The sequence below is a fragment of the Monodon monoceros genome, unplaced genomic scaffold (genome assembly GCF_005190385.1).
Source record: "Monodon monoceros isolate NGI ecotype Baffin Bay Population unplaced genomic scaffold, NGI_Narwhal_1 Super_Scaffold_3, whole genome shotgun sequence".
NCBI lineage: Eukaryota > Metazoa > Chordata > Mammalia > Artiodactyla > Monodontidae > Monodon > Monodon monoceros.
Window position 1 is genome coordinate 20,297,712 of NW_021703780.1, and position 24,231 is coordinate 20,321,942.

At 42.6% G+C, this 24,231-nt stretch overlaps 1 protein-coding gene across 1 annotated transcript in view; it reads right to left on the minus strand.

Annotated features, from left to right (window-relative positions):
- Positions 1-11,852, minus strand: part of DCDC2 (doublecortin domain containing 2) — a 152,940-nt gene extending 141,088 nt beyond the window's left edge. Inside the window, exons 1-3 of the mRNA XM_029243996.1 lie at positions 11,784-11,852; positions 10,796-11,183; positions 6,332-6,386 (exon numbers count right to left, since the gene is read on the minus strand). Of these exons, the coding sequence (XP_029099829.1) occupies positions 6,332-6,386; positions 10,796-11,088 (348 nt within the window). The 5' untranslated portion in view covers positions 11,089-11,183; positions 11,784-11,852. The remainder of the gene's footprint in view (positions 1-6,331; positions 6,387-10,795; positions 11,184-11,783) is intronic.
- Between the last annotated feature and the right edge of the window lie 12,379 nt (positions 11,853-24,231).

Genomic DNA, 24,231 nt, shown 5'->3' on the forward strand with positions numbered 1-24,231 from the left:
ACGCTTGAGACAGATGTCTCCCTCAACTATGATAAGGAACATTCAACACTATAGAGAATTAAAATGACTACCAGCCTATCAATGCTAGGTACTCTACAGAATTAGCAGACCTCCGAGGGACGTACAGTCTAACAGGCAGCTCTGACACATGTGTTAAAGCCTAATCAGCTGATGGCTACCAGCAACAGGAGCAAGTTTGTAGTCAGACAAAATCAGATTTACTGATTTGGTGCAGCGAGGGATGGCACTCAGAGAAAGCACAAAATGACGCTGAGAAAGACGGAGGAGGGAATCATCTTTTGTAAGGTTTGGGCTCTCGTTGAAGGATTCCAAGGAGGGTCTAAGGGAAGCCGATTCAGTTCTGGAGCGACTGCAGTTTTGAGGTGAAATTAGATGCGGGGGTTAACTAGGGGTTGTTCTGAGGTGAGGGTGATTTAGCAACTAAAGATGTCCAGTAGGGAATTCCCTGGTGGTCCAGCGGTTAGGATTCCACGCTTTCACTGCCGTGGCCCAGGTTCGATCCCTGGTCGGGGAACTAAGATCCCACAAGCTGTGCGGCGTGGCCAAAAAATAAAAATAAAAAATAAAGATGACCGATAAAATATGAGAACAGCAAAGCAGGTCTGGAGTGTCAGCCGCAAGTAAGCATTCATCACTGAAAGGGAGGCCCTTATGGCATCTTACAGCTGCTGCAAAACTGGGAGGAGCAGTGTTCTATGATAACTTTGCAGCTGGCCTAACTTTCAGCTGGCCTGCTATGTGTCTGTCCTCCAAGCCTGACTAGTGACAAGGCTGCCTTTGTTGCTTCTCCATCCAGCTGATTTTCACTCTGTCAGAGACAGGCTTTGATCTTCACACAGATACAAGTATTAAATAATCTTCCTTAATCAAGGAGTAGAAAGGGACATTCTCAAAACCTTAATCTAAGAGAAATGGGCCAAAAATAAAAGATTCTGTTATATTTTAAATCTTTTCAAAACTGACTGACCCATAAACCTAATCCCATCTACCCTTCTTCAGTCCTCCAAGCATCCCTCTAGCCCAGCACATGTGCCCTGGATAATAATAGTTGGTTTACTTCCCTGTCTTCTCCCCTGGACTCCAAACTCCTAAAAGAGAGGGGAAGTACTCATTTTATACCTGGTGACTCACAGCTCCCAGCGCATCCTAAGTGCTATGTAGCCAAGCTGTCTGCTTGTCTCCTCTGTCCAGAATGGCCCTATCCAAGGCCTCTTACACAGTGAAACAGATTTTGCTCTCTAAATAAGTGTTAAAGAATGTCATAATCTAAAGGATTCACTACATGGATGAGACAGGGAAGAGCTGATCAGCCGATCAGCAACATCTACAACTCTAGGTCAAAGGAGAAGGAAGCTTCCCTTTGAAGAGCTCACCGATGGCTTTGTTGCCACCTGATAAAGTCAAAAGCACTTGAAATAAACAGCTCGACACAAATGGAGTTGAACCCCTACCAAACTGAATCGCTTATTATGCAGTACTGGAGATTTTCGTATATCTGTCTTTTCAGCAAGACTGTAAATTCCTGGAGGTGAGAGGTTATACATGTCTTGTTCATTTTGCTCCCCTGCTCTCTGCCTACCATGCTGCACAGTACGGGTGTTCAATCATGTGAAAGCAAAGTGGATAAAGCAGAAAAATAAGAAGACCCTCCTTCAGTTAAAGGGAAAGGGTAACAGCATAATGTGGGCTGGTAAGCAAGAGGAAAGGTATCCCACATGCGGATCAGAGGCCCCCAGTGCATGAGGACAGAGGGCTCCATAGACGGCTTCCCTGAAGAGGAAAGGAAGAAGCTGGTGAGTGGACTTGGAACATAGAAACATAGAACGAGATCTGAGACTGGGCAGAGAGGAGCGGGGAAAGGAAGCAGAGAGAGCACTGGGAAGACAAAAATAAGGAGATGAACTACCAAGGTCAGAAGATGAGAGCACTGTCTTTGTTAAATCCACCACCAGGGGCTCCCCTGGTGGCACAGTGGTTGTGAGTCCGCCTGCCGATGCAGGGGATGCGGGTTCGTGCCCCGGTCCGGGAAGATCCCACGTGCCGAGGAGCGGCTGGGCCCGTGAGCCGTGGTCGCTGAGCCTGTGCGTCCGGAGCCTGTGCTCCGTGACGGGAGAGACCACAACAGTGAGAGGCCCGCATACCGCAAAAAAAAAACAAAACAAAAACACCACCAATGCAGGGAAAGCGGGAAGAAAGATGAAAATATAGCCCAACACAATGACTGGGGAATAGAGGCAGGAGTCCAAGGGGGGGCCTAGAAGGTCTCTTTATCTGGATGTTATTAAAAGCAAGACCTGGTGTCGAGAGGTAAGGAAGGGCTCAGAGCCCACAGAGCAGCCCAACTTTGGAGCAGGTGCAAACCACAGTCACCATTTTGCTTTTCTTTCTCCCATCTCCTTTTTCTTCTCTGTCTTTCCTCCGCTTCCCCTCCCCCTTCCTCCTGCTGCAAAAAGTGTTGGCCACATAAGACGACGTACTTCTTTCAGGTTAGTGGAACAGATGCATTAGAGTTCTGCCTTTGTCTGTCCTGCTGACATGGCTACAAAGAAGAAGAGGAATAGGACTAGCTGTCCTTTCAGTGTTTCTTCAAAGATGAGTTTCATGGCACAGAAGGGCAATGACAGAAACCACAGCAGAACCTGGAACGTCAAGATGACATGCCCATTCTCGTTACGTGACCTGCAGTCAGCAAGTGGATACCACTGCGTCTAAACTATTAACTGTCTAAAGAACAAGTAAACTGTATTATGGACTTGGGCGGGGGGTGCTCCAGGAGGACGAAAGGAATGCTGCTGACCCCCAGCACCCACTGGCTGGGTTTCCTACCACATGCGAAAACCTAGCCACAGCTGCGGGACCCAACGCCACACGTCCTACAAAACCCCAACAAACGGCAAAAGTCCTTCTGTTATAACGTGCATTGTGAATAATCAGAATTAATATGCTTCAAGCAATTAGAAAAATTGAATCATCTACCTCAATGTGGTGGCTTTCATTAGGTAACCCCAACACTGAAAACTTAAACAATATGAAATACGTCAGATTTGAGGGGAATGTCCCCAGTTTTGATGAATAGGTAATTTTACTAACTCTTCGTATTGAAACATCTTTGAATAGACATGGTTTGTGCTACTACTGCATTGAAACTTCTTCTCTGAAACAACTCTAAACTCTCTAATTCTATGTATTCATGTTCCCACTTCAAAATTATTTCTGTGATTGGGAGAAAGATGTGTTATCTTCCTCCAAAGAATAGCAGACATCAACAGTATTTTACCAGGTGGGCACTCTTTTCTCAGTAGACACAAATGTTGAAAGGAAATCACCACCTTAGATCAAGAAAACAGAATCTGGGGCTTCCCTGGTGGTGCAGTGGTTGAGAGTCCGCCTGCCAATGAAGGGGACACAGGTTTGTGCCCCGGTCCAGGAGGATCCCACATGCCGCGGAGCCGCTGGGCCCGTGAGTCATGGCCCCTGAGCCTGCGCGTCCGGAGCCTGTGGTCCGCAATGGGAGAGGCCACAACAGTGAGAGGCCCGCGTACCGCGCAAAAAAAAAAAGAAAATAGAATCTATAATATTGTGAAAGGCCAGTGTCTGTCAAGTTTGTTCTCAAATTTTGAACATAGATTGTCCTCTATCTTATAAACTTGTGGAATTCTAAAAGTCTGATGGTTAAGCACTTGTGAAAAAGAGAGAGGTATTTCTGCCCAGTAAGAACTACACACACAAAAGTGAGGTTCTCAGCTCAGCCTACAAAAGCCTTTCTGACTTGTGCTCCACCTAAAACAGCATCAAGAAGACTGCAGAACCAACAGAAAAAGTGATATCTCTATGGGAAAATGCATTCAGGGTTCCTCTTTGGGATGCCCGGAACCCAAAACTCTCCCTTGCTGGCAATGAAAACAGGGGTCCCCTTGTTCAAAGCAGGCTTTGCGTGTGGTCATGGTGTGGACTTTGGGGAGGAAGGTGTCTGTGTTGAACATCAAGACTGGAAATGCAAGGGACTTCCCTGGCCCAGTGGTTAGGACTCCTCACTTCCACTGCAAGGGGCACAGGTTTGATGCCTGGTTGGGGAGCTAAGATTCTGCATGCCACGCCGCACGGCCGAAAAGGAAAAGACTGGAAATGCAAAGTGAGGGAAGTAAACACACTGCTATCTAGGCTGGGAGGGAAGGTTGAGGGGGACAAAAGTGGGAGAGTGGGGCTTGGGTGGATGAGGGAAAGTGCTGAAGGTCACGGACAAACAGAACAGTTTCTCACCACCTCCTCCCACCTGCTCTGCATCCCCAAAATGACCCCCTTTGGAAGACTGCGAGGGAAAGAACTGAGAAGAAATGAAAGGCTACAGCAGGATCCATGCAGTTAGAGCAAATGAGAAGGGGCAGGAATCACCAGTAAGAAGTAAAGTGCGAGAGATACAGTGTTCTAGAAGAGGGAGAGATGCTGTCTTCTAGTTGGAGATAAGGGGTGGATTTGTCACATGTAAGACGTGCATTCATAAATCAGAGCCTTGTCGGTGTGGCCCGTGCACAGGCCCCAAGTAGAGAGAAATCAATAGTTACTGCTCCAAAGCGGAAGAACAATTAGCAAATTAAATTCACTAGAGTCCTTGTGAATGCTTCTTTCGTTAAGGATAATCTTTTTTTTTTTTTTTTTTTTTTTTTGCGGTACTCGGGCCTCTCACTGTTGTGGCCTCTCCCATTGCGGAGCACAGGCTCCTGACGCGCAGGCTCAGCGGCCATGGCTCACGGGCCCAGCCGCTCTGCGGCATGTGGGATCCTCCCAGACCGGGGCACAAACCTGTGTCCCCTGCATCGGCAGGTGGACTCTCAACCACTGCGCCACCAGGGAAGCCCAATCTTTTTTTTTTTAAGTATATTCCAAAAATTTTTTGCACACCTCTTGCAATTTGCCAGACCCAATGTCTTCATCAAAGACACTGGAATCCAGAGTAAATATACACTCGTAATTTTTTTGGAATTCACACATTTCAAATCCTACTGCAGAAATTTGGCTTCAGTCACTAACTTCAAGAAAGGTATTGATAGCTTACTTCAAGCGATTGTGTGTCCTTCAAACAATATTATATCCAGAACTAATACACTAATGTCTTTTCTTACTACTTGTTACAGATACTAACTAGCAGTCATTCTTTACCTGTAACATAAGCACCACCTGAAAAATTTATATTTTTGTCTACGTTAAGCTATAAATCTTATCACTTTCATACATTATCAACTTTTCATACACTGAAAATCAAAAATACAAACAATAATATTTTAAATAATGTCTGGGATTACCACGTTTTCCCACAAATTATTTGAATGATGAATTTAACGTCGCGTTATTAAAAATACCGCACAATTAAAATTTTTTCTTACGTAGTTTTATTTTTTTTTCCTAGAGGGACCCATTTGTTCCTGTTGGGCATAAACCCAGCACGAGAGGAAATGGCCAGAGCTGAGGGGTCTCCCTGGGGCTCTGCACTACAAATGAGGAAAAACTCCTTTCCTGTTCGTCATTTCTTCACTGGCAGGACACACCCACTGGGAGCACTTGACTCTGTGGGGTCCAAATGGGAGGAGGGCAAGTCTGGCTGGTGAACAGAATCCCAATCTGGGTTTAACTATCATTTTCCCTGTCTCACTGGGACGTTTAAGGCTGTTGCCTTAATTTTGTTTTTAATCTATTTTTTCATCCATAAACTAAGGAATACATCCTATAGAATACCCACTAGAGACAATTCCACTAGGGATCCAGATGCTATGTGGAGCATAGTGGAATGAATATCTATGTCACAAGACTCATTGCCAGTCTTCATGCAAGCTTCTGGTGACCACGCTCAAGTGAACTTTAATGCAGTTAACATGGAGGTGTTTTCCTGATATCACAGGAAGTCTTAACAGGCTCCTTTGAAAGCCTCAGGGCCAGTCAGAGTGATCCCGGCCATTTCAGACATTGGACTGTCAGACGCAAGTCAGGACAGGGGATGTAGTTTTGGCAAAGGTTGGTATCACGGTGCTCAGAATCTCTTCTCACTTGACAGGGAAAATCCCTATGGGTTTCAACCAGAGAACACGCAGCTAGAAAATGGGAGAATAAGAGCATGTTGTGTCTAGTCCTACACATCTGAGGACACCTACTCGGTCTGTTTCTGATAATGATCCACAGAAAGGGTTATCTTTGCCTTAAAACATCTAATGTCCTGTTTATATACATTAGACAATTTATCTCAATTAGAATGTCTTCCAAATCTCTAAGACATAACATAAGAAACACAAAGCAGCACTGTTACTATTATTTGCATTACCTCTGTATTCACAACTTCCATCGGTCTTTTCTTGATTTCTCCTATGTCCAAGTAACTGGGGGAAAAAAAAAACAATAAGGGCTTTTTTTATTACTTTTGAATCAGCTATGTAAATTGCCTTTTTAAAAATTATTAAAATGTAAAGCTAGCCATAGGAAATACTTAAGCCTAAAGCAAAAATCAATAGCTACTAATTAAAAGCCATTATAATAACAGGAACTGCTTTCAGGGCTGACACATGTCCATGCTAAACTTCAATGAAACTGAAGTCTTAGAAATACATACTTCCATTGGGGAACATTTTTCCCCACAATGGTCAGCTACTTACTATATATATGGTATTTCTTATTTTTATAGCAATTTTGATATAAAGAGTGGTTTGTGTGTAAAGCTGCTTAACAGTTAGTTCTATTAATCACAGACTTTAGGCCAAAGAAAGTAGTACTGATCCCATGCATTAGAGTAACAACTGTGAAAAGCTGGGAAATCTTTTTTCCTGGGAGAGCACTTTAATGATCCAGAAATGCTCAGCCATGTGGGATGGATGGTTTAGGCACTGTTTCGGCTAAAATACAGATGGGTAAACTAGTTAACCTCTGGAGGCCCCTATTATTCCATTACTATTTGCTACATATATTAACTAGTGATCATTCTTTAGCTATAGCATAAGCACAACCTAAAAACTTTATACCTTTGTCCACTTCAAGCTATCTGTCCATCACTGTGATCTCGTTCCACTGTGCTTCATACATAGAAGGTGCTAAATAAATGTTTTAATATTAAAAATAAATATAAATCTAGGATTTAATTTATAACCATAGATAGAAAGATAGATACATTCTCTACCTCAACTACCATAATTGCTGAGTTGCCAAAAAAGTTCATATTAGAATTAATTTTGGCTATGTTTTATTTTGTTGTTTTCTGGATAGAACGCTTTACTTAATCCATACCTCTGCAAATTATCATGTATTTCTCTTACATAAACAGTATTATACAAGACAGTGAAAATTCTCCCTCTGCTTAACAATAAAATGGGTCTTTCGGAAATCTTCAGGGACTGATTTCTGACATAACAATAAAACATTCTAACTGTCATGTGCAGGAAAGTGATTTCAGGTCCACATGTAGTAGAGTCAATGTCCCAAAATGCATAAGGAAAACTCTGGGGAAAATACAATCTCTAGAATTCTCTGCTATAAAGTAAAGGTTTAATAGCTACCTGAAGTTTAATCACCATTTCAAAAATATTAGAAGAAACATGAGTAAAAGATATGCAAGAACAAAGTTGATCATTTTCATTTGAAAAATATTTTTCCACCATTGTTATCTTCCCCAACATCAATTAGGGTCTACATGGCATGAATTACCCTCAATATCTTTTGGGCTTTCTTTTGTTCTGCCAGTTTCTTCATTTGTTATGTAAACTTAAAACTGCAAAGCTTCAAATATATTCAGCATTTAAATCTTCTTGGCTTCTATCATTATAACCATAGATACTACCACTTTAACACAAATAAATATTCATCTGTCAGCATGGAAAATTAACCATGGACACTGTTATAACAAACTCAGGGTTTTTGTGTGTGAGTTAAAAGCAAAAATAACCATGCAAATCTCTTTTACATAAATATATATATATATATGTATGTATGTATATATATATATATATATATATATATATATATATATATATAAAGAGTGATTTGAAGTGCACTTTCTATTTGGTTTGGAACTGTACCTGTTTTTATCTTTTGAGTTGGTAGCACTAAATAAACAAAAGAGAATATGAATTATTAAAGTGAGTCTGGAATTGCAGATTTACATTCCCATGAAATTGCTTCATATGAAAATTATTTAACTTAAAAAATTAACGAAGTATATAATGAAAGGAACTGGACACAGAGATGCTTTGCATTTATAACACTTCGTTGTTTACAAAACACATTCACATCCATACCATTTACTTTCTACAACAAGACTGCGAGGTAGGAATGGTTATGTTCCTTTTCTGCGTTAGGAAACTGACTAGCTGTGTCAAGTGAATTGCACAAGGATGCAGAGCTAATAAACAGCTCAAACACAAGTCTCCTGACTCTCAGCTTTAAGTTCTAAGTTATTTTGAAGTACAGTTTCATTTGGCTCTTTTCTAAGGAAGTTAGACAAAGCATACTAAAGGAGGTTTCAGGGAAGGGAAACTAAATCCAAATGTATCCCTCACCTCCCATAAAAAGAACATCTGGCATAACAGAAAAGCAGAACTCCTAGAACTCAATGTAAACAAACTTACACAAGCTAGGATGATATTAGATAACTTTAGTGATACTTGGGAAAATAGTTCTACACGATCAGAAGTCACAAGCATAGATTTTATGGTAAAGGTTTTTTTTTCCCATCCTGAGGCCCAAGCTGAATTTTAATTAAAATATTATATTAAAAACTATAGGGGGAAAATACCTATGGAATATAGACTTACCATACAATCCAGCAATTCCACTCCTAGGTATATACCCAAAGAGAAATGAAAACTTATACATACCCAGATAATGAAAACTTGTACATACCCAAAGAGAAATGAAAATGTTCATAGCAGCATTATTCATATTAGCCAAAAGTGAAGCAATCCAAATATCTATCAACTGATTAACAGATAAATACAATGTGGTATAGCCATATCATGGAATATTATTCAACAACAAAAAGAATGAAGTACTGATATATACTATAACATGATAAGCCTTGAAAACATTATGCTAAGTGAAAGAAGACAGAAACACAATAGGTCATATATTGTATGGTTCCTTTTACAGGCATACCTCATTTTATTGCACTTAACAGATATTGCATTTTTTTACAAATTGAATCAGGTTTGTGGCCACCCTGCATGGAGCAAATCAATCAGCGCCTTTTTTTCCAACAGCATTTGCTCACTTCATGTCTCTGTGTCACATTTTGGTAATTCTTGCAATATTTCACACTTGTTCATTATATTTGTTATGGTAATCTGTGATCAGTGATCTTTGATGTTACTACTATGACTTGCTAAGGGCTCAAATGATGATCAGCATTTTTTAGCAATAAAGTATTTTTTAAATAAGGCATGTACTTTTTTTAGACATAATGTTATTATTGCACACATAATAGACTACAGCATAGTGTAAACATAACTTTCATATACACTGGGAAACCAAAAAACTCCTGTGACTTGCTTTATTGCAATATTCACTTTATTGCAGTGGTCTGGATCAGAACTTGCAATATCTCCGAGGTCTGCCTGTATATAAAATGTCCAGAATAGACAAATCCATAGAGACAGAGAAACTAACCACTACTGATTAGTGGTTACTAGAGCATGGGGAGAAGGGGAAACTGGGAAGGTACAGGGTTTCTTTTTGGAGTGATGGAAATGTTCTAATATTAGTTTGTGGTGATGGTGGCAAAACTCTAGGAATATACTAAAAACCACTGTGGTTTATGTTACGTGAAATATATCTCAGTAAAGCTATAAAAAAAAAAACCCTATGGAATATTAAATTCTACCTGTCCTACAGTACCCACCCCCACGAGGAATAATTTCTCTCAACTCCCATATAACTTTAACTATCTTTCTAATTGCACTCATTCTTTTGTACTTTGCATTAAAATTACTGGTGTGCATGTAGTCTGTCTCCTGTTAGATTGTGAGCTCCAAAAGACAAGGAGTCCTGTCTTATCTTTGTTCCCTTCAGAGACCTAAGCACAGTTTGCTGATTCACTGAACGCCCACAAATAAGTGAGCGCCCTGCCAGGAACTGGGGATAAGCACCACTAACGACCTCTGTCCTTGAAGGTTTAACCATCAAGTACCTGGTGACAGACATGTAGACAAATACAGCAAGCCAGTAAACTTTTCCAAGCATTAAGGAAATAACATAAACGTGCAGGAGGTGGGAGGAGGGTCACAAAGTGGGGTGTGGTCAGTTCTACTTGGAATTGAAAGGTTGAAAGCACTTTTCTTCATGGGTGACAATACTTCCAAGTGATTTTTAAGAAGTCTTCATTTAAACTCAAATGATAGGTTCCAACATTGTAAATCAACTATACGGCAACAAAAATTAAAATGAAATAAAATGATAGGTTCCAAGCAAAAGTGGAAAGAGAAAAAGCAGAACAGAAAATGCCAAATATCTAACATGACATTTGTGTTACTCTTTCCAAATAGCTAGTCACGGAATACTTTTTTTTTTTTTGTGATTCCCACTCCTTATACACACATTTAAAGTCTGTTCCTACTGCTCCGTACGCGCACTTTCTTTTCCAATCACATTTTCAACCTCTGACCCCAGCCGCAGCGGGAGCCTTGAGTGGCATCAACCCGCACAGTCACAGCCCCTGAGCTCACCGAGGTGTGGGGTGGGGCGGGGGTTATTCCATTCCACCTTAGAACCCTCTGAAATGACGGGCGGTGGGGATAGAAGGACTCACTTGAGTTTCTTGAAGGCTTCCTGGCCCCCAGCCACGTAGTTGCCCCCGGTCTGGATCTGGTCTAGCTTCCGGATGCGGTGCCCGGTCCGCGGGGTGTAGATGTTCCTGACGGCCCCAAAGGGCGCCTGAACGCCGCCCGTCACCTCCTTGAGGAAGGCGTCGAAGCTGGACACCTTCTTCTCGTGGAAGACGAAACGGCGCCCCGCGAAGAAGGGGTCCCCGTTGCGGTACACCAGCACGCTCTTCACGACCGGCTGAGACAAGTGGCTGGACCTGGCGCTGCTGCCGCTCATCTTCCCCACTGGACGCCGCTCCCGCTCGCTTCTCAGCGGGGAGGCACCTCCGCTGCCCCAGCGGCCTCACGGCACACGCGGCGCGGGGTCGCGTCCTGAAACGAACGGGCAACAGACAAGCTCACGGGTAAAGGCGAAGCAAGTGCGTATGCCGGGCTTTCACCCCGCGAAGACCCTGCGGCTGCAGGACACGTTCAAGTATTTCACCAGAGTCTGCACAGCCAATCAGCAATCGCGGTGCGCGCACGACACCTGTTTCACTCGCTACCGGCAGAATCGGGGTGTAACCACCTCTGCACAGGAGCCGCGCGGGGGGCTTGAAACAGGCAAACTTCGTGCGCCCGGGAGGGAGGTGGGAACACACACACGCACACACACACGAATTATAAAATTATACATGTGATGAAACTTCTTTCCTCGCCTGGCTCTCTCCCCTCTCAATCTTCTGTTTGTTCCCAAAGTAATTAGGGTTCCGGCTGGAATTGCCCAGATTTTTCTTTGCGGAGAAATAAATGCCTAAAGTGCATTGAGAGAGTTTCCTAGACCCCTCCCCCCTCCCCAGATGACCTGCACCGCCCCGCGGCGAAGCTCCCATGGGCATCTTTTGAACACATAGGGCAGAGGCAGGCAATCAAGTCCCAAGGCGGGGGGTAGTGGGTGGGATCCCGGGAGGCGCCCGCGGCCGGAGTACCTACCTACACCCGAGGCCCAGTTGGGGGAGGGGCGGCTCGGGCCGGGCCGGGCCGGGCCGGGCCGGGCGGGGCGGGGGTGGGGCAGGGGCGCCGCGGTGAACTCGGCTGCGGCCGCGCGTCGCTCCCGCTGTTCCTCCAGCTGCCGTTGCCTCTGCGGGCCTCCGTCACCCGGGGCGCGCGGGGGGAACGGAGTTGTTATTTCTCGCCGTTTCCATAGCAACTGCAGCCACGCGCAGGGAGCGGAATCAGTGCACTAGGCCTGGCGCGCTCCTGGATCCCTCGGGTTTTGCCCGCAGCCTCCGGCAGAGACTCGATAAGTGAGTGTTTTGGGAGGAAGGAGGGGAAGCCTGGGAGTCATTATCATGCAGTCACTCTATAAATGGACGCCTGCTGGGTGCCAGCCGCTGTGTTGGAAGTTGGGGGATACAGCGGCATAGAAAAAAATCTAATATTTTGAAGTGCCTACCATATGCGTAGCTTTACGCCGAGAAAAGGTTGCCTCAAGAAGGCTAAGTGGCTCTCGGTGCCCAAGAGCCCACATCCATGCCGTTTGTATAGATTGGATCGATGTATGGTAAGATGGGGGAGAGGAGCTTTGAGACCTTCAGTGAAGAGGTGCTTTGTCCAAGCTACTGTGGGACACATATTATGGAAGCAGGAAAATTCTCTTTAAAAAGTTGAAATCTTCCAGCTCATCTCTCCCAGTGTTCCCTTTGATCCTCCTAAGACGTCCCTACTATGTGTCATGTGCAAATTTCATTACTGGCTGTTCCTAATTCTTCATCTATGAATAAAAATAGTGTTAATAAAAACTACCATTATGGTAGTTAACTACCATAATGGTAGTTAATAACTACCATTAATTGAACACTTACCATGTGCATTGTGTTAAGCACTTTAGGTTATCTAATTTAATTAGATTATCTAATTTAATGTTCACAGCCTTCAGAGGTAAATACTCTCTCCTCAAATGAGGAAACTGAGGCGTAGAGAAACAGAAGAAATTCACCTCAGGTCGTGTGGGAAAATTCAAACCCAGTTTTCTGTGATTCCAGGACCACCTTAACCACCATGTCATACCAATCTGAGAGACGAATGTATGGGACATTGCAATCTGGGGCAGAAATGTTATTATTAAAGTTACTTAATACATCAATGCCTTGAAAGTTAACAGTTTTCAAAAGAAGACTAAAGAGGAGAGAACAATACAGAGGGAAAATAGAAGAAGGAAATTTTGTGAGCTGGTTGTGAAGAATACACAGGTTGAGGGAATGGATGGGGAAAATATCTGTGGGGATGTGCTACCAAGTAGGTGAATAAGACAGAAAACGTGTTTTGAGGGATGAAAGGCAGTAAATCAAGCCACCCCCAGACCACCTAAACCTCCGTACCATCCATACCCATACCAGCCCAGAACAAAATAAAAACATGTGGCCTCTTGTTCAAAAATTATGAATTTCAAGATGGTGGCCACAGAACAATAAACTAAGCATGAGGATCTTCTGAGTGTGAAGCCTTGTCATCAGCCCATGAAGCAGCCCCACATCTGTATTCTGATGCCTCCCCCAACACTATCTCCAGTCCAGATTTGTCTCCTGAGCCCAGACTCATTTATCCATTTGCCTCTTAGACAGTGATATGGCGATAAATGTTTACTGGTTTGCAGGGTGGGGAAAGCCTTGATTCACAGCACTTGCCAACTTTTGTAGTTTAAGTAGTGCAAACAAGGCCAATTTCCAGCTCCAATCTGACGTCACTGAAAGCATGAGATGTGCAGTAGCATGTATGTTATTTCCACCATTCAGATACAATAGATATATAACCTCAGAGATAATAGTAAAATGGGGGTGGTGATGAGTTTTGAGTAGTTATTATCTTTATTTTTAATGTAATTTATTTAATTGTATATTTATGCAATGACAATGTTTAAAATTCCTGGAAATGTAACAATTGAGTCGGGGCTTCCCTGGTGGCGCAGTGGTTAAGAATCCACCTGCCAATGCAGGGGACACAGTTCAAGCCCTGGTCCAGGAGGATCCCACATGCCGTGGAGCAGCTAAGCCCATGTGCCACAACTACTGAGCCTGCGTTCTAGAGCCTGCGAGCCACAACTACTGAGCCTGTGTGCCACAATTACTGAAACCCTCGCACCTAGAGCCCATGCTCCACAAGAGAAGCCACCACAATGAGAAGCCTGTGCACCAGGCTTATCTATATTTAACAATGGCGGAGAAACAACAACAGAAATAGTCATATATTTGCAGTCTTTCTCTCTGCTCCTTTTGCTTGCTGAATTTGTGTTAGAGCTCTTCTCTGTTATACAGAATCCCAACACAGCAAAGGGAGAAGGATTTCAGAAGCCAGAAAAGTTAGATAAACACTGATCATGGTTATCATCAAAAAGACCACAAATAACAAATGTTGGTGAGGATGTGGAGAAAAGGGAACCCTTGTGCATTGTTGGTGGGAAAGTAAATTGGTGCAGCCACTGGAGAAAACAGTATGGAGATTTCTCAAAACACTAAAAAAAACACCAATTCGAGAGATACATGCCCCCCAATGTTCACAGCAGCATTGTATACAATAACCACGCTATAGAAGCAACCCGAGTGTCCATCAACAGACAGCTGGATTAAGAAAAGATGATCAACAAAGCCAAATGTTGGTTTTTTGAAAAGATTTATAAAATCAACACAACTCTGGTGAGATTAATTAAAAGAATGATAGCATAGGGCTTCCCTGGTGGAGCAGTGGTTGGGAGTCCGCCTGCCGATGCAGGGGCCGCGGGTTCGTGCCCCGGTCCGGGAAGATCCCACACGCCGCGGAGCGGCTGGGCCCGTGAGCCATGGCCGCTGAGCCTGCGCGTCCGGAGCCTGTGCTCCGCAACGGGAGAGGCCACGACAGTGAGAGGCCCGCGTACCGCAAAAAATAAAAAAATAAAAATAAATGGGCAAAAGATTCAGACAGCCTCTTAACAAAGGAGGAAATCTAAATTAGCAATAAACATATGAAAAGATGTTTAGCTTCATTAGAAATCAGAGAAATTCTAATTAAAACCTCCAAGATTTTGCCCCCAGATTGGCAAAAATTAAGATATGACAAACCAAAGTCACAGAGGATGGAAAGCAACAGGAACTCTCATCCACCACTGGTGAGACTATAACCTAGAACAACCACTTAGAACCAGCATTTCTTCTACTTTGTAAATACCCTAGAAAAACTCCTGCACATGGTGCATCAGGAGACATCTACAAGAAAGTGTATAGAAGTATTTCTCATATTAAGAAAAGAGACAATCCAAATGTGGAAGAACAATAGAATGGATAAATAAATAGATAACAGACAGTAGAACACCACATACAGCAGTGAAAATGAACTCAACAGCATACACCAACATGTACCAACGTGGGAGACTACCCACAAACGTAATGCTGAGTCAGAAAAGCAAGGCACAGAAGGATAAATATAGTACCTTTTCACTAGTATAAAATTCAGACGCATGCAGAACTAAAGAATTCACTGTTGAAGGATCCAAAATGCTAAAACTATAAAGAAAAGTAAGGGAGAGTGACAGACACAACATTCAGGACAGTGGTTACCTGTTGGCATTGGGGGTGGGGTGGGGGGAATACAGGGGATGGGATGTGGCAGGAGCATTTCGATCTATTGTAGGAAAATGGTAATATCTCATTCTTGGACTGGTGGGGGTGAGGGTGTGGTGCACACATGTCTTTGTATTATTGTTAATATTTTCTATCCCTCGTATACCTTATAAATATGTTGTTATACATTCAAAATTTAGGCTTTTTTCCCAAAAAAAGAGTTGGGATAAATAAGCTTTCTTATTTAGAAGGAAGGAGGAGAAGGAAGAAAGGGAGAGGGGAGAGGGAGGGAAGTAAGAGAAGGGAGAGGAAGTGGGGAGGGAGGGAGAGGAAGAATTGGGATGCTTGTAGGCATTCAGCAAAGGAGAGATTCATGGAAACAATAGCAATTGGGTAGGGCCACCCAGAGGAGGTGAGTCTTGAGGTGGGCCTTGAAGAATTGATTGGATGTGATACAGTGAAGAGATGGAGGAGAAATGAAAGGAGGCTTCATGAGGAAAGGATGATGAGCAAAGACAATATGGGGGAATAAGCCTGGGAAGAACCCAAAAGGCAAATAGTCGTCTCTGACCCAGGCCTGGCTCAGGAGACAACGGGAGGCCTGCGTCTGCTGGGGGAGCCCGTGGTGAAGGACAGTGAGGCTGGATGGCGGAGCCCCAGCAGAGAGGAAGCCAGGTGAAATGAGAGGCTGCCTGAGGAGGCCCAGCCTGTGGTGACCAATGTCCCTCCCCTCTGAGGAGCTGAAAGGGAGAACCTGACCCCCGTGGGCATGCGAGAGCCTCCTGAGTCCCTTAGCCATCTCAAGGAATCCAGGTTTTATACTCCTGCTCTATCAGAAATGCCCCACGGTGGTTGAAGAAATCCCTACTCTTCATCTTCTAGGGCTTAACTATGTGGAATCTGGAATTCCCTGAGAATAAGGAGGCTGCAGGCTTCCACTGCCTTCTCCTCACTGTGATCCTGCACCTGGGCTGGGACTTCCCTGAAGCTCCCCTCCCTGTGGGCTGAGGTTAGAAACCCTGAAAACCATATGCCCAGAGGCCACATTAGAGTGTGTGGTGAGTTGGGAATATGGCTGTACCCTGAGAGGGATCTACAGAGGATCCCTCCAGCTGAGGGCCCTGTGAGACAGGGCCACTCATGTGGGTGACCCCAACATCAAGACAGACCCTAACATGATACCTGAGCGAGTGGAACAAGTCAACCAGGGGTGGGTTCAGTGTAAAATCCCACTTCGTACAGCTTTAGGGGCAAGGGATGCTCTCTAAGGCAGAGTATAACATATAATATAAATAAAGGTATAAGTACTGCCATTTTCTCTGAATGGAATGCTTAAGTACCAGGTTTTTAAGTACAGTTGAGTCTTCCTTGTCATTCAGCTCTCAGCTGAATGTTTACCTCATCAGAAAGGCCTTCCCTAATAACCTTATGTAAAATGTCCCCTAGTCACTGTAGGTCACAACACCCTGTTCTGTTTCTTGTTTGTGGCACTTGCCACTCTGTAGAATGTCCAGGAGAGTGGGACATTGTCTGATCTGTCACTGCTCTATATGAAGTACTTAGAACAGTGCCTGGCATATAGTCTAGCAAATGAATATTGTGTGTGTGTGTAAAAAGAGAGAAAAGGGAGTAGGAGAGAAGAAGGAGGGGAGGAAGGGAGGGAGGGAGGGAGGAAAAGGGTAAAGGAAGGAAGCTGTCCTAGCTCAGGTCTCCAATATGTCCCCTACAATATTCATGTATGTCTGAGCATGTCTGCCAGACTGTTAGACCCACGAGGAATGTGTTTTTATGAAAAACTAAGGCATCACTGGAAAAAAAAAAAAACTCATCCTAAAGTAAAAAGCTATAAGAGAAGTAAACCCAATAACAAAGGCTAGATCGTGGGAGAGGGGCAATCTGAAGTTTAGCATCTCACCTGTCAGGTTCCAATCCCCATGTCATTACGGGGAATTGGATGTGGCTATCAGTAAAATTTGAAATACATGTTTCACTATAAATTCTATAAAGCATTGAGCACAAACAGCTCTTCTTTTATGCTGTGTGTAAAATATAATCTGGAAGGGAGATGGAGAAGAGAGGCTTTCTGGTGCAGGGAGCAGAGTCACCTTGGCGGTGCCTCCCTGGACCCTGTGGACTGTAACGTAGCATCCATGGCGCTGGGACCTGGCAAGAGACAGCATCACCTCACAGAGGCAACGGTGTACAGGTGGCAGTACCTGGCTTCACAAGCAGTAGAGGCCTCAGCAGGAAATAGCACCAAAAGGAGCTAGAGCAGGAAATGAGGAACATGCAGAAGCTGGGCAGACTTAAGAGCTCACTCCCTGGGAACTCTTCGAAGTAACTGCGGGAAGTTTCAGGGGGACAGTTATGGGATGCACATGTATGCTTCATAGGAAGCAAGAACCTGCCAAGCTGTGCCTTAATAATTTTGACCAGTTTTACCCACTGGCCTGATATGACCTGAGAAAATATAGGGGTTTGAGATCTTGAAAGTGAGAGAGGTATACTCAAAAAAATTAATAGAACTTAGTGATGTTGAAAAAGACAAGAGAGTAACTATTTTAAATATCAGTGTGGGTTTTTTAAAGATAAGAAACGCCTCTGTATTAGAGAGTTTCATCCAGAGATTCTGAAATGCAGCATCACATCTGCTTCACGATTGCTTCACAGACATACCACTTCTGTAGATCCCATTGTAAGAGGTATGATTAATGAGATTCCTTACCCTGTGACTAACCAGTGCAAGAGTCTGAAAGCCCTCCTCCCTTGCTTTAGGTTGGGTTAATTCTAAGGCATAAAGTATACTTCAGAGCTCCCCTGTGGAATCACGTTGAAGTGGCCCTCAGTGGGATACCGCCTGAAATCATGCCCTTACCTGGCTTCTTACCAATTCCTTTAAATGCACTTTCGTAATAAGTCACTATATACAAACCTATGACCCTACCCCTTCTGACTCTCTAACCTCCAGTCCTGGACCTTAGCTGCCTACCTAATGCATGCACACATTCATTCATTCATTCATTCATTACCAAATACTAGCTCAGAACCTACTCTGGGCAAAGCACTATTTCTCATTTATAGAGTATAGTAAATATTCTGCCCTTTCTCCACCTTCTGTGCCCTAATTTCAGCTTCTTAAAAGGATTCCTGTCATATTGTATTAGAACTTACCCTAATGATAATTACCTCTTTAAAGATCTCCAATTACAGGCACATTCTGAGGGAATGGGGCTTAGGACTTCAACATATGAATTTTTGAGGGGTACACCTCATAACGTCCATTATTTGTAATTCGAGTAGTGCCAATTCTATCAAATCACCACTCTCCTTATTTTACATGTTTTTTGTTCTAAAGAACGTCTAGTTATATCTGTTAGTTATACCCATTCACTTCTTTTTTGGGAAAGTGGATAGACCCATAGGTCTTAGAGTGAACCCAAGCTGAGTTTAAAGCTGGTGGTGAATGAAAAACACTAACCATGAAATGTCTCAACGAACCTATAAATGCTAGCTCAGTGGCATGAGGTACCAGTAAAGGATGCAGCAGAACTGGAACTATAGCGACTTTCAATTCTTTCAGTCAAGTCATTACCAATTGACTTACTCTTTGATTTGTTTCAGTGCATCTGTTGGCAATATACATCATTTGTATCATCGATTTGTTTTGTTCTTATACACTGTAGTTTCTGGAAACCGAAGAACAAAGTATTACACTATTTTACAGAAAACCTTGAGACTTGATCATTTATGACAACTGAGGACTAGAGCAAAGAGCTTGGCTTTTTAAAGGGTTTCTGCCTCAGCTTGGGAGGTGTAGGAAGCTGCTAGGCTGACTTGGCTTGCCTGCAGGACTGCTGGAAGCTGATGTAATGTTGATACTTTTCTTTGAGTAATTCCCCTTACAACACAATTTACTCTGTCCTACAAGGAGTTTGTTGTGACACTTTGATTCTTTAAACAGAAAAGCTATTTAAACAAAGCAATTTCTCCTCCATGGTGATTTAACTGTCCAACTATAGGGAGGGGAAAAAAAAAAAAACTTTCACAAAACTAGGCAACCTAAGCTCAAAATCCTTTCAACACTTCATGCAATTCTCCATTCCCTTCACTTACAATTAAATTATTTGCATCACAAAAATAAACTCAAAATGGATTAAAGGCCAGACACTATAAAACTCTTAGAGGAAAACAAAGGCAGAACACTCTATGACATAAATCACAGCAAGATCCTTTTTGACCCACGTCCTACAGAAATGGAAATAAAAACAAAAATAAACAAATGGGACCTCATGAAACTTCAAAGCTTTTGCACAGCAAAGGAAACCATAAACAAGACCAAAAGACAACCCTCAGAATGGGAGAAAATATTTGCAAATGAAGCAACTGACAAAGGATTAATCTCCAAAATTTACAAGCAGCCCATGCAGCTCAATATCAAAAAAAACAAACAACCCAATCCAAAAATGGGCAGAAGACCTAAGTAGACATTTCTCCAAAGAAGATATACAGATCACCAGCAAACACAGGAAAGGATGCTCAACATCACTAATCATTAGAGAAATGCAAATCAAAACCACAATGAGGTATCACCTCACATCAGTCAGAATGGCCATCATCAAAAAATCTACAAACAATAAATGCTGGAGAGGGTGTGGAGAAAAGGGAACCCTCTGGCACTATTGGTGGGAATGTAAATTGATACAGCCACTAAGGAGAACAGTATGGAGGTTCCTTAAAAAACTAAAAATAGAACTACCATACGACCCAGCAATCCCACTACTGGGCATATACCCTAAGCAAACCATAATTCAAAAAGAGTCATGTACCACAATGTTCACTGCAGTACAGACAGATGAATGGATAAAGAGGGTGTGGCACATATATACAATGGAATATTACCTAGCCATAAAAGGAAACAAAATTGAGTTATTTGTAGTGAGGTGGATGGACCTAGAGTCTGTCATACAGAGTGAAGGAAGTCAGAAAGAGAAAAACAAATACCAAATGCTAACACACATATATGGAATCTAAAAAAAAAAAAAAATATATATATATATATATATGGTTCTGAAGAACCTCGGGGCAGGACAGGAATAAAGACGCAGACATAGAGAATGGACTTGAGGACACGGGGAGGGGGAAGGGTAAGCTGGGACAAAGTGAGAGAGTGGCATGGACATATATACACTACCAAACGTAAGATAGCTAGGGGAAAGCAGCCTTATAGCACAGGGAGATCAGCTCGGTGCTTTGTGACCACCTAGAAGGGTAGGATAGGGAGGGTGGGAGGGAGACGCAAGAGGGAGGAGATGTGGGGATATATTTATACGTATAGCTGATTCACTTTGTTATAAAGCAGAAACTAACGCAACATTGTAAAGCAATTATACTCCAATAAAGATGTTAAAAAAAACAAAAGTCCCTTCCTAGCCAAAAAAAATTATTTGTGTCACCCTCAACAAGACTTTCTTCGATGCTGAATTAATAAAATTGTTAGCTCATCTTCTTCAACTTGACTCTACAAACTGGCCAATACTTTTGGAATGGTTTCACTATGCCAAACTAAGTTCTGTTTTTCTACCTCCCAGTTCTCTATTTATATGCATAATCATTAAGTAAGTAGGTATAACTATCTTATTTACGTTAAGTCAGGAGTGATGTTTATAAAATGAATATCTTTATTATAAGGAAATAAATGAAAAAGAAATAAAGCCAAAGCTTAGTAGTCAGTTGATACCTCCCCCCAGACCCCACAGCCCAAAGAATTCAAGGTCCTCTGGTCTCTGATGGGCTCGCTGCCTCTCCAGGTTGTTATCAGATTTCATTAAAGTGAAAATTAGAGTAATGCATATCTGAGGTTGATTTTTTTTGTTGGTAGACTGTGCTAATCCTTTTGTAATTCAGATTTGGGGCAATAGAACCACACAGTGAATGTGGCTTGGGCCTGTCTCCAACATTCCAGGGGCTTCTTTCATATCTTCACACTACTAACGGGCTACATTTCTCCACAGACCTTAATTCTACACAACCTCAGAAGAGAGTTTTTCTTTTCTTTCCTTTTTTTAATTCCAAAATGAAAATCACTATCCTTTAACACCAACAAGTATGCTTTGATGGCTAGTTCTCTGCCTCTACCGTCATTAAAAGGTTACTTCTGTGAAAACCTTAGATGTCCACTTTGGACTAACAGTTTTTGAGTTAGTGTTTTAAAGGATTTTCTTTAGGTCACTGATAGTTACTGAGGTAAAACAGTATTATCCCTTAGTACCTGGGGGGATTTGGTTTTGTTTTCGGATTCAATGTGGTAAGCCACAGTGAATTTATTATAAATAGAAGACTTCCATGAAGGAAAACTACCCCCTGCTGTGAACAAACCAAGAGAGAAGTTAACCATTACAAAGTAACAATTTTGCAGGAAATTATGTCACTAATACAGAAGTTATTGGTTAACTGCAGTCCAGTTTCTGGATTAATGGAGGGAGCTGCTTTAGGGAACTATGATGTTCTGATGTTATTTAAAGTTTGGGAATTCTAATTAAAAAATTTTTTATCAGTCAATAAGACCACGACCAGCATAGGAGATAGTATTATTAAGGCTAGACAGTCTAATGTTTGCTCCTCACATATATCGGTTTCTAACTTAATTATAAACTACAGAAGTTTCAGTGATTGCACAATATAACATTTTTTCAACCCTCTGTTTTATGACCTATTTGATCACTTCCCAATGACATGTTCAGATAGAGCAGCAAAACCATACTGAGTGCAGATTTGAAAAGCGCTTCTTAAAACATCTATGTGAGTGGATGACAAGGCTTAAATACCATATAAGTTAAAATGCAGTAAAACCTTTCCTGATAAGAACCCAGGGAATTCCCTGGCGATCCAGTGGTTAGGACTCTGCGCTCTCACTGCTAAGGGCCCGGGTTCAATCCTTGGTCGGGGAACTAAGATCCAACAAGCCATGCGGCGCAGCCAAAAAAGAAAAAAGAAAAGAACCCAGCACACCCTGAACCCTGCCTAACTGACTTTTTCCCATGATTGACTCAAATTTAATCTGAAAGAGACAAATGACAAAACAATATCAGAAACTTACTTAAGCCAGAAGGAAGAAGAGAGGAAAAAAAGAAACAAATAACTACATTACATTTATTTTTACATTACATAAAAGATGCACATTTTTCCCCACCACCTTTACATCTCTGAAATCGGGATGTGCCTTACAAAGTCCTACACTTGTCCTTGACCAGGTGATGTATTGTGTGAGCAGGTAAGAACCTGGCCATACTGTTCACAGTGTCACCACTTGAGGTATGTTCATGGTTGGTACCTCATGTGTTATGTTTAACTGATTTTTTAAATGAATTTTTTAAAGACTTTTTTAAGATTAATTTTTTTAAGATCATACCATGATTTAGCATTGAAACAAAAAAGTTTTAGAAATGCCATGATATTTTGCTTACATTTTCCCATTTATATACAAGAATGTCATGTGATAAAGAGCTATGTCTAAATAAGTCTAAAAGAGCACTTTCAATAAGTATATAATTTTTAAAATCTATGTTATAAGAAAGCATTGTATCATCATTTAATTGAATTTAATATTTTTCCTTGTTAGAGGTACATAAAATAACGGTGCATCTTGCAATCATGTTACTGAATTGGTCTTATGGACCCTGACTTGGGCCCTAGCCCAGCCAAGGCCTCCTGTTTCTTTTCCTATTCAGATTCACACGGCCAATAATGAAACTGATGCTGAGACTAAAACAGCGCAAGCTTTATTGAATGGCCATTCAATGGCTGAGAATGGAAGTGGAAACTTAGTTCACAAATCAACTTCTCGGTCCCGGCAAGATTTTTAAAGGTAAGGTTAATGAGGGAGAGCCCTATGCATTGGTTTTCTGGGAATGGGTGGGGTTCTTCCTGGAACTGGACTGCCATCTCTGTTTCTTCCTTCTATGGTCCTTCCTGTCTTGGCTGCCAGTAGGTGTGTCATTTAAAATGCTAATGTAGGGACTTCCCGGGTGGCGCAGTAGTTAAGAATCTGCCTGCCAATGCAGGGGACATGGGTTTGAGCCCTGGTCCGGGAAGATCCTACATGCCGAGGAGCAGCTAAGTCCATGCACCACAACTACTGAGCCTGTGCTCTAGAGCCTGCGAGCCACAACTACTGAGCCCGCATGCCACAACTACTGAAGCCCGCGTGCCTGGAGGCCATGCTCTGCAATAAGAGAAGCCACCGCAATTAGAGAAAGCCCGTGCGCAGCAACGAAGACCCAACACAGCCAGAAATAAATAAATTATAAAAAACAAAGTAAATAAAAAATAAAATAAAATAAATGCTAATGTAGTACAATGAACATATAACAGGGCTCAAGGTCTGCTGGAGGTCGGGTCTTCTGCCATCTTGGATTTGGCCGGTTGTTCTAATCAATTCTGGTGGCCTCTTGTTTTTCTCTTCTGGTGGTTTCCCATAAGACAAAGATAACACTTGCCCACAGCTTACCTTCCCTCAGGGAAGGGAGAGGGTTAGAGCCCGAGGCTAACAGCCATGGTAACAATCCCAAGTGTCTTAGATTGGAAGAAGTAGTGTCATTCCAGTCGGGATGGTCACTACTCATAAATCTCTCCAACAGCTTTACGTGTACAGCTGGAATGCCCCACCCCAGGATCTTCCCTGACAAGTCTCTGCCCTAGTTGCCACCATCATTTCCCCACCACCAAAATCAGAGTTTCCCAGGAAAGGAAGAAGCAAAGCTGGCAGCCGCGTTTTCGGGATCCAGCCATCACCTTTTACTCTCATCAGTCAACTTTGATTATAAGATATTATGGAACTCAAAAGTAAGTCT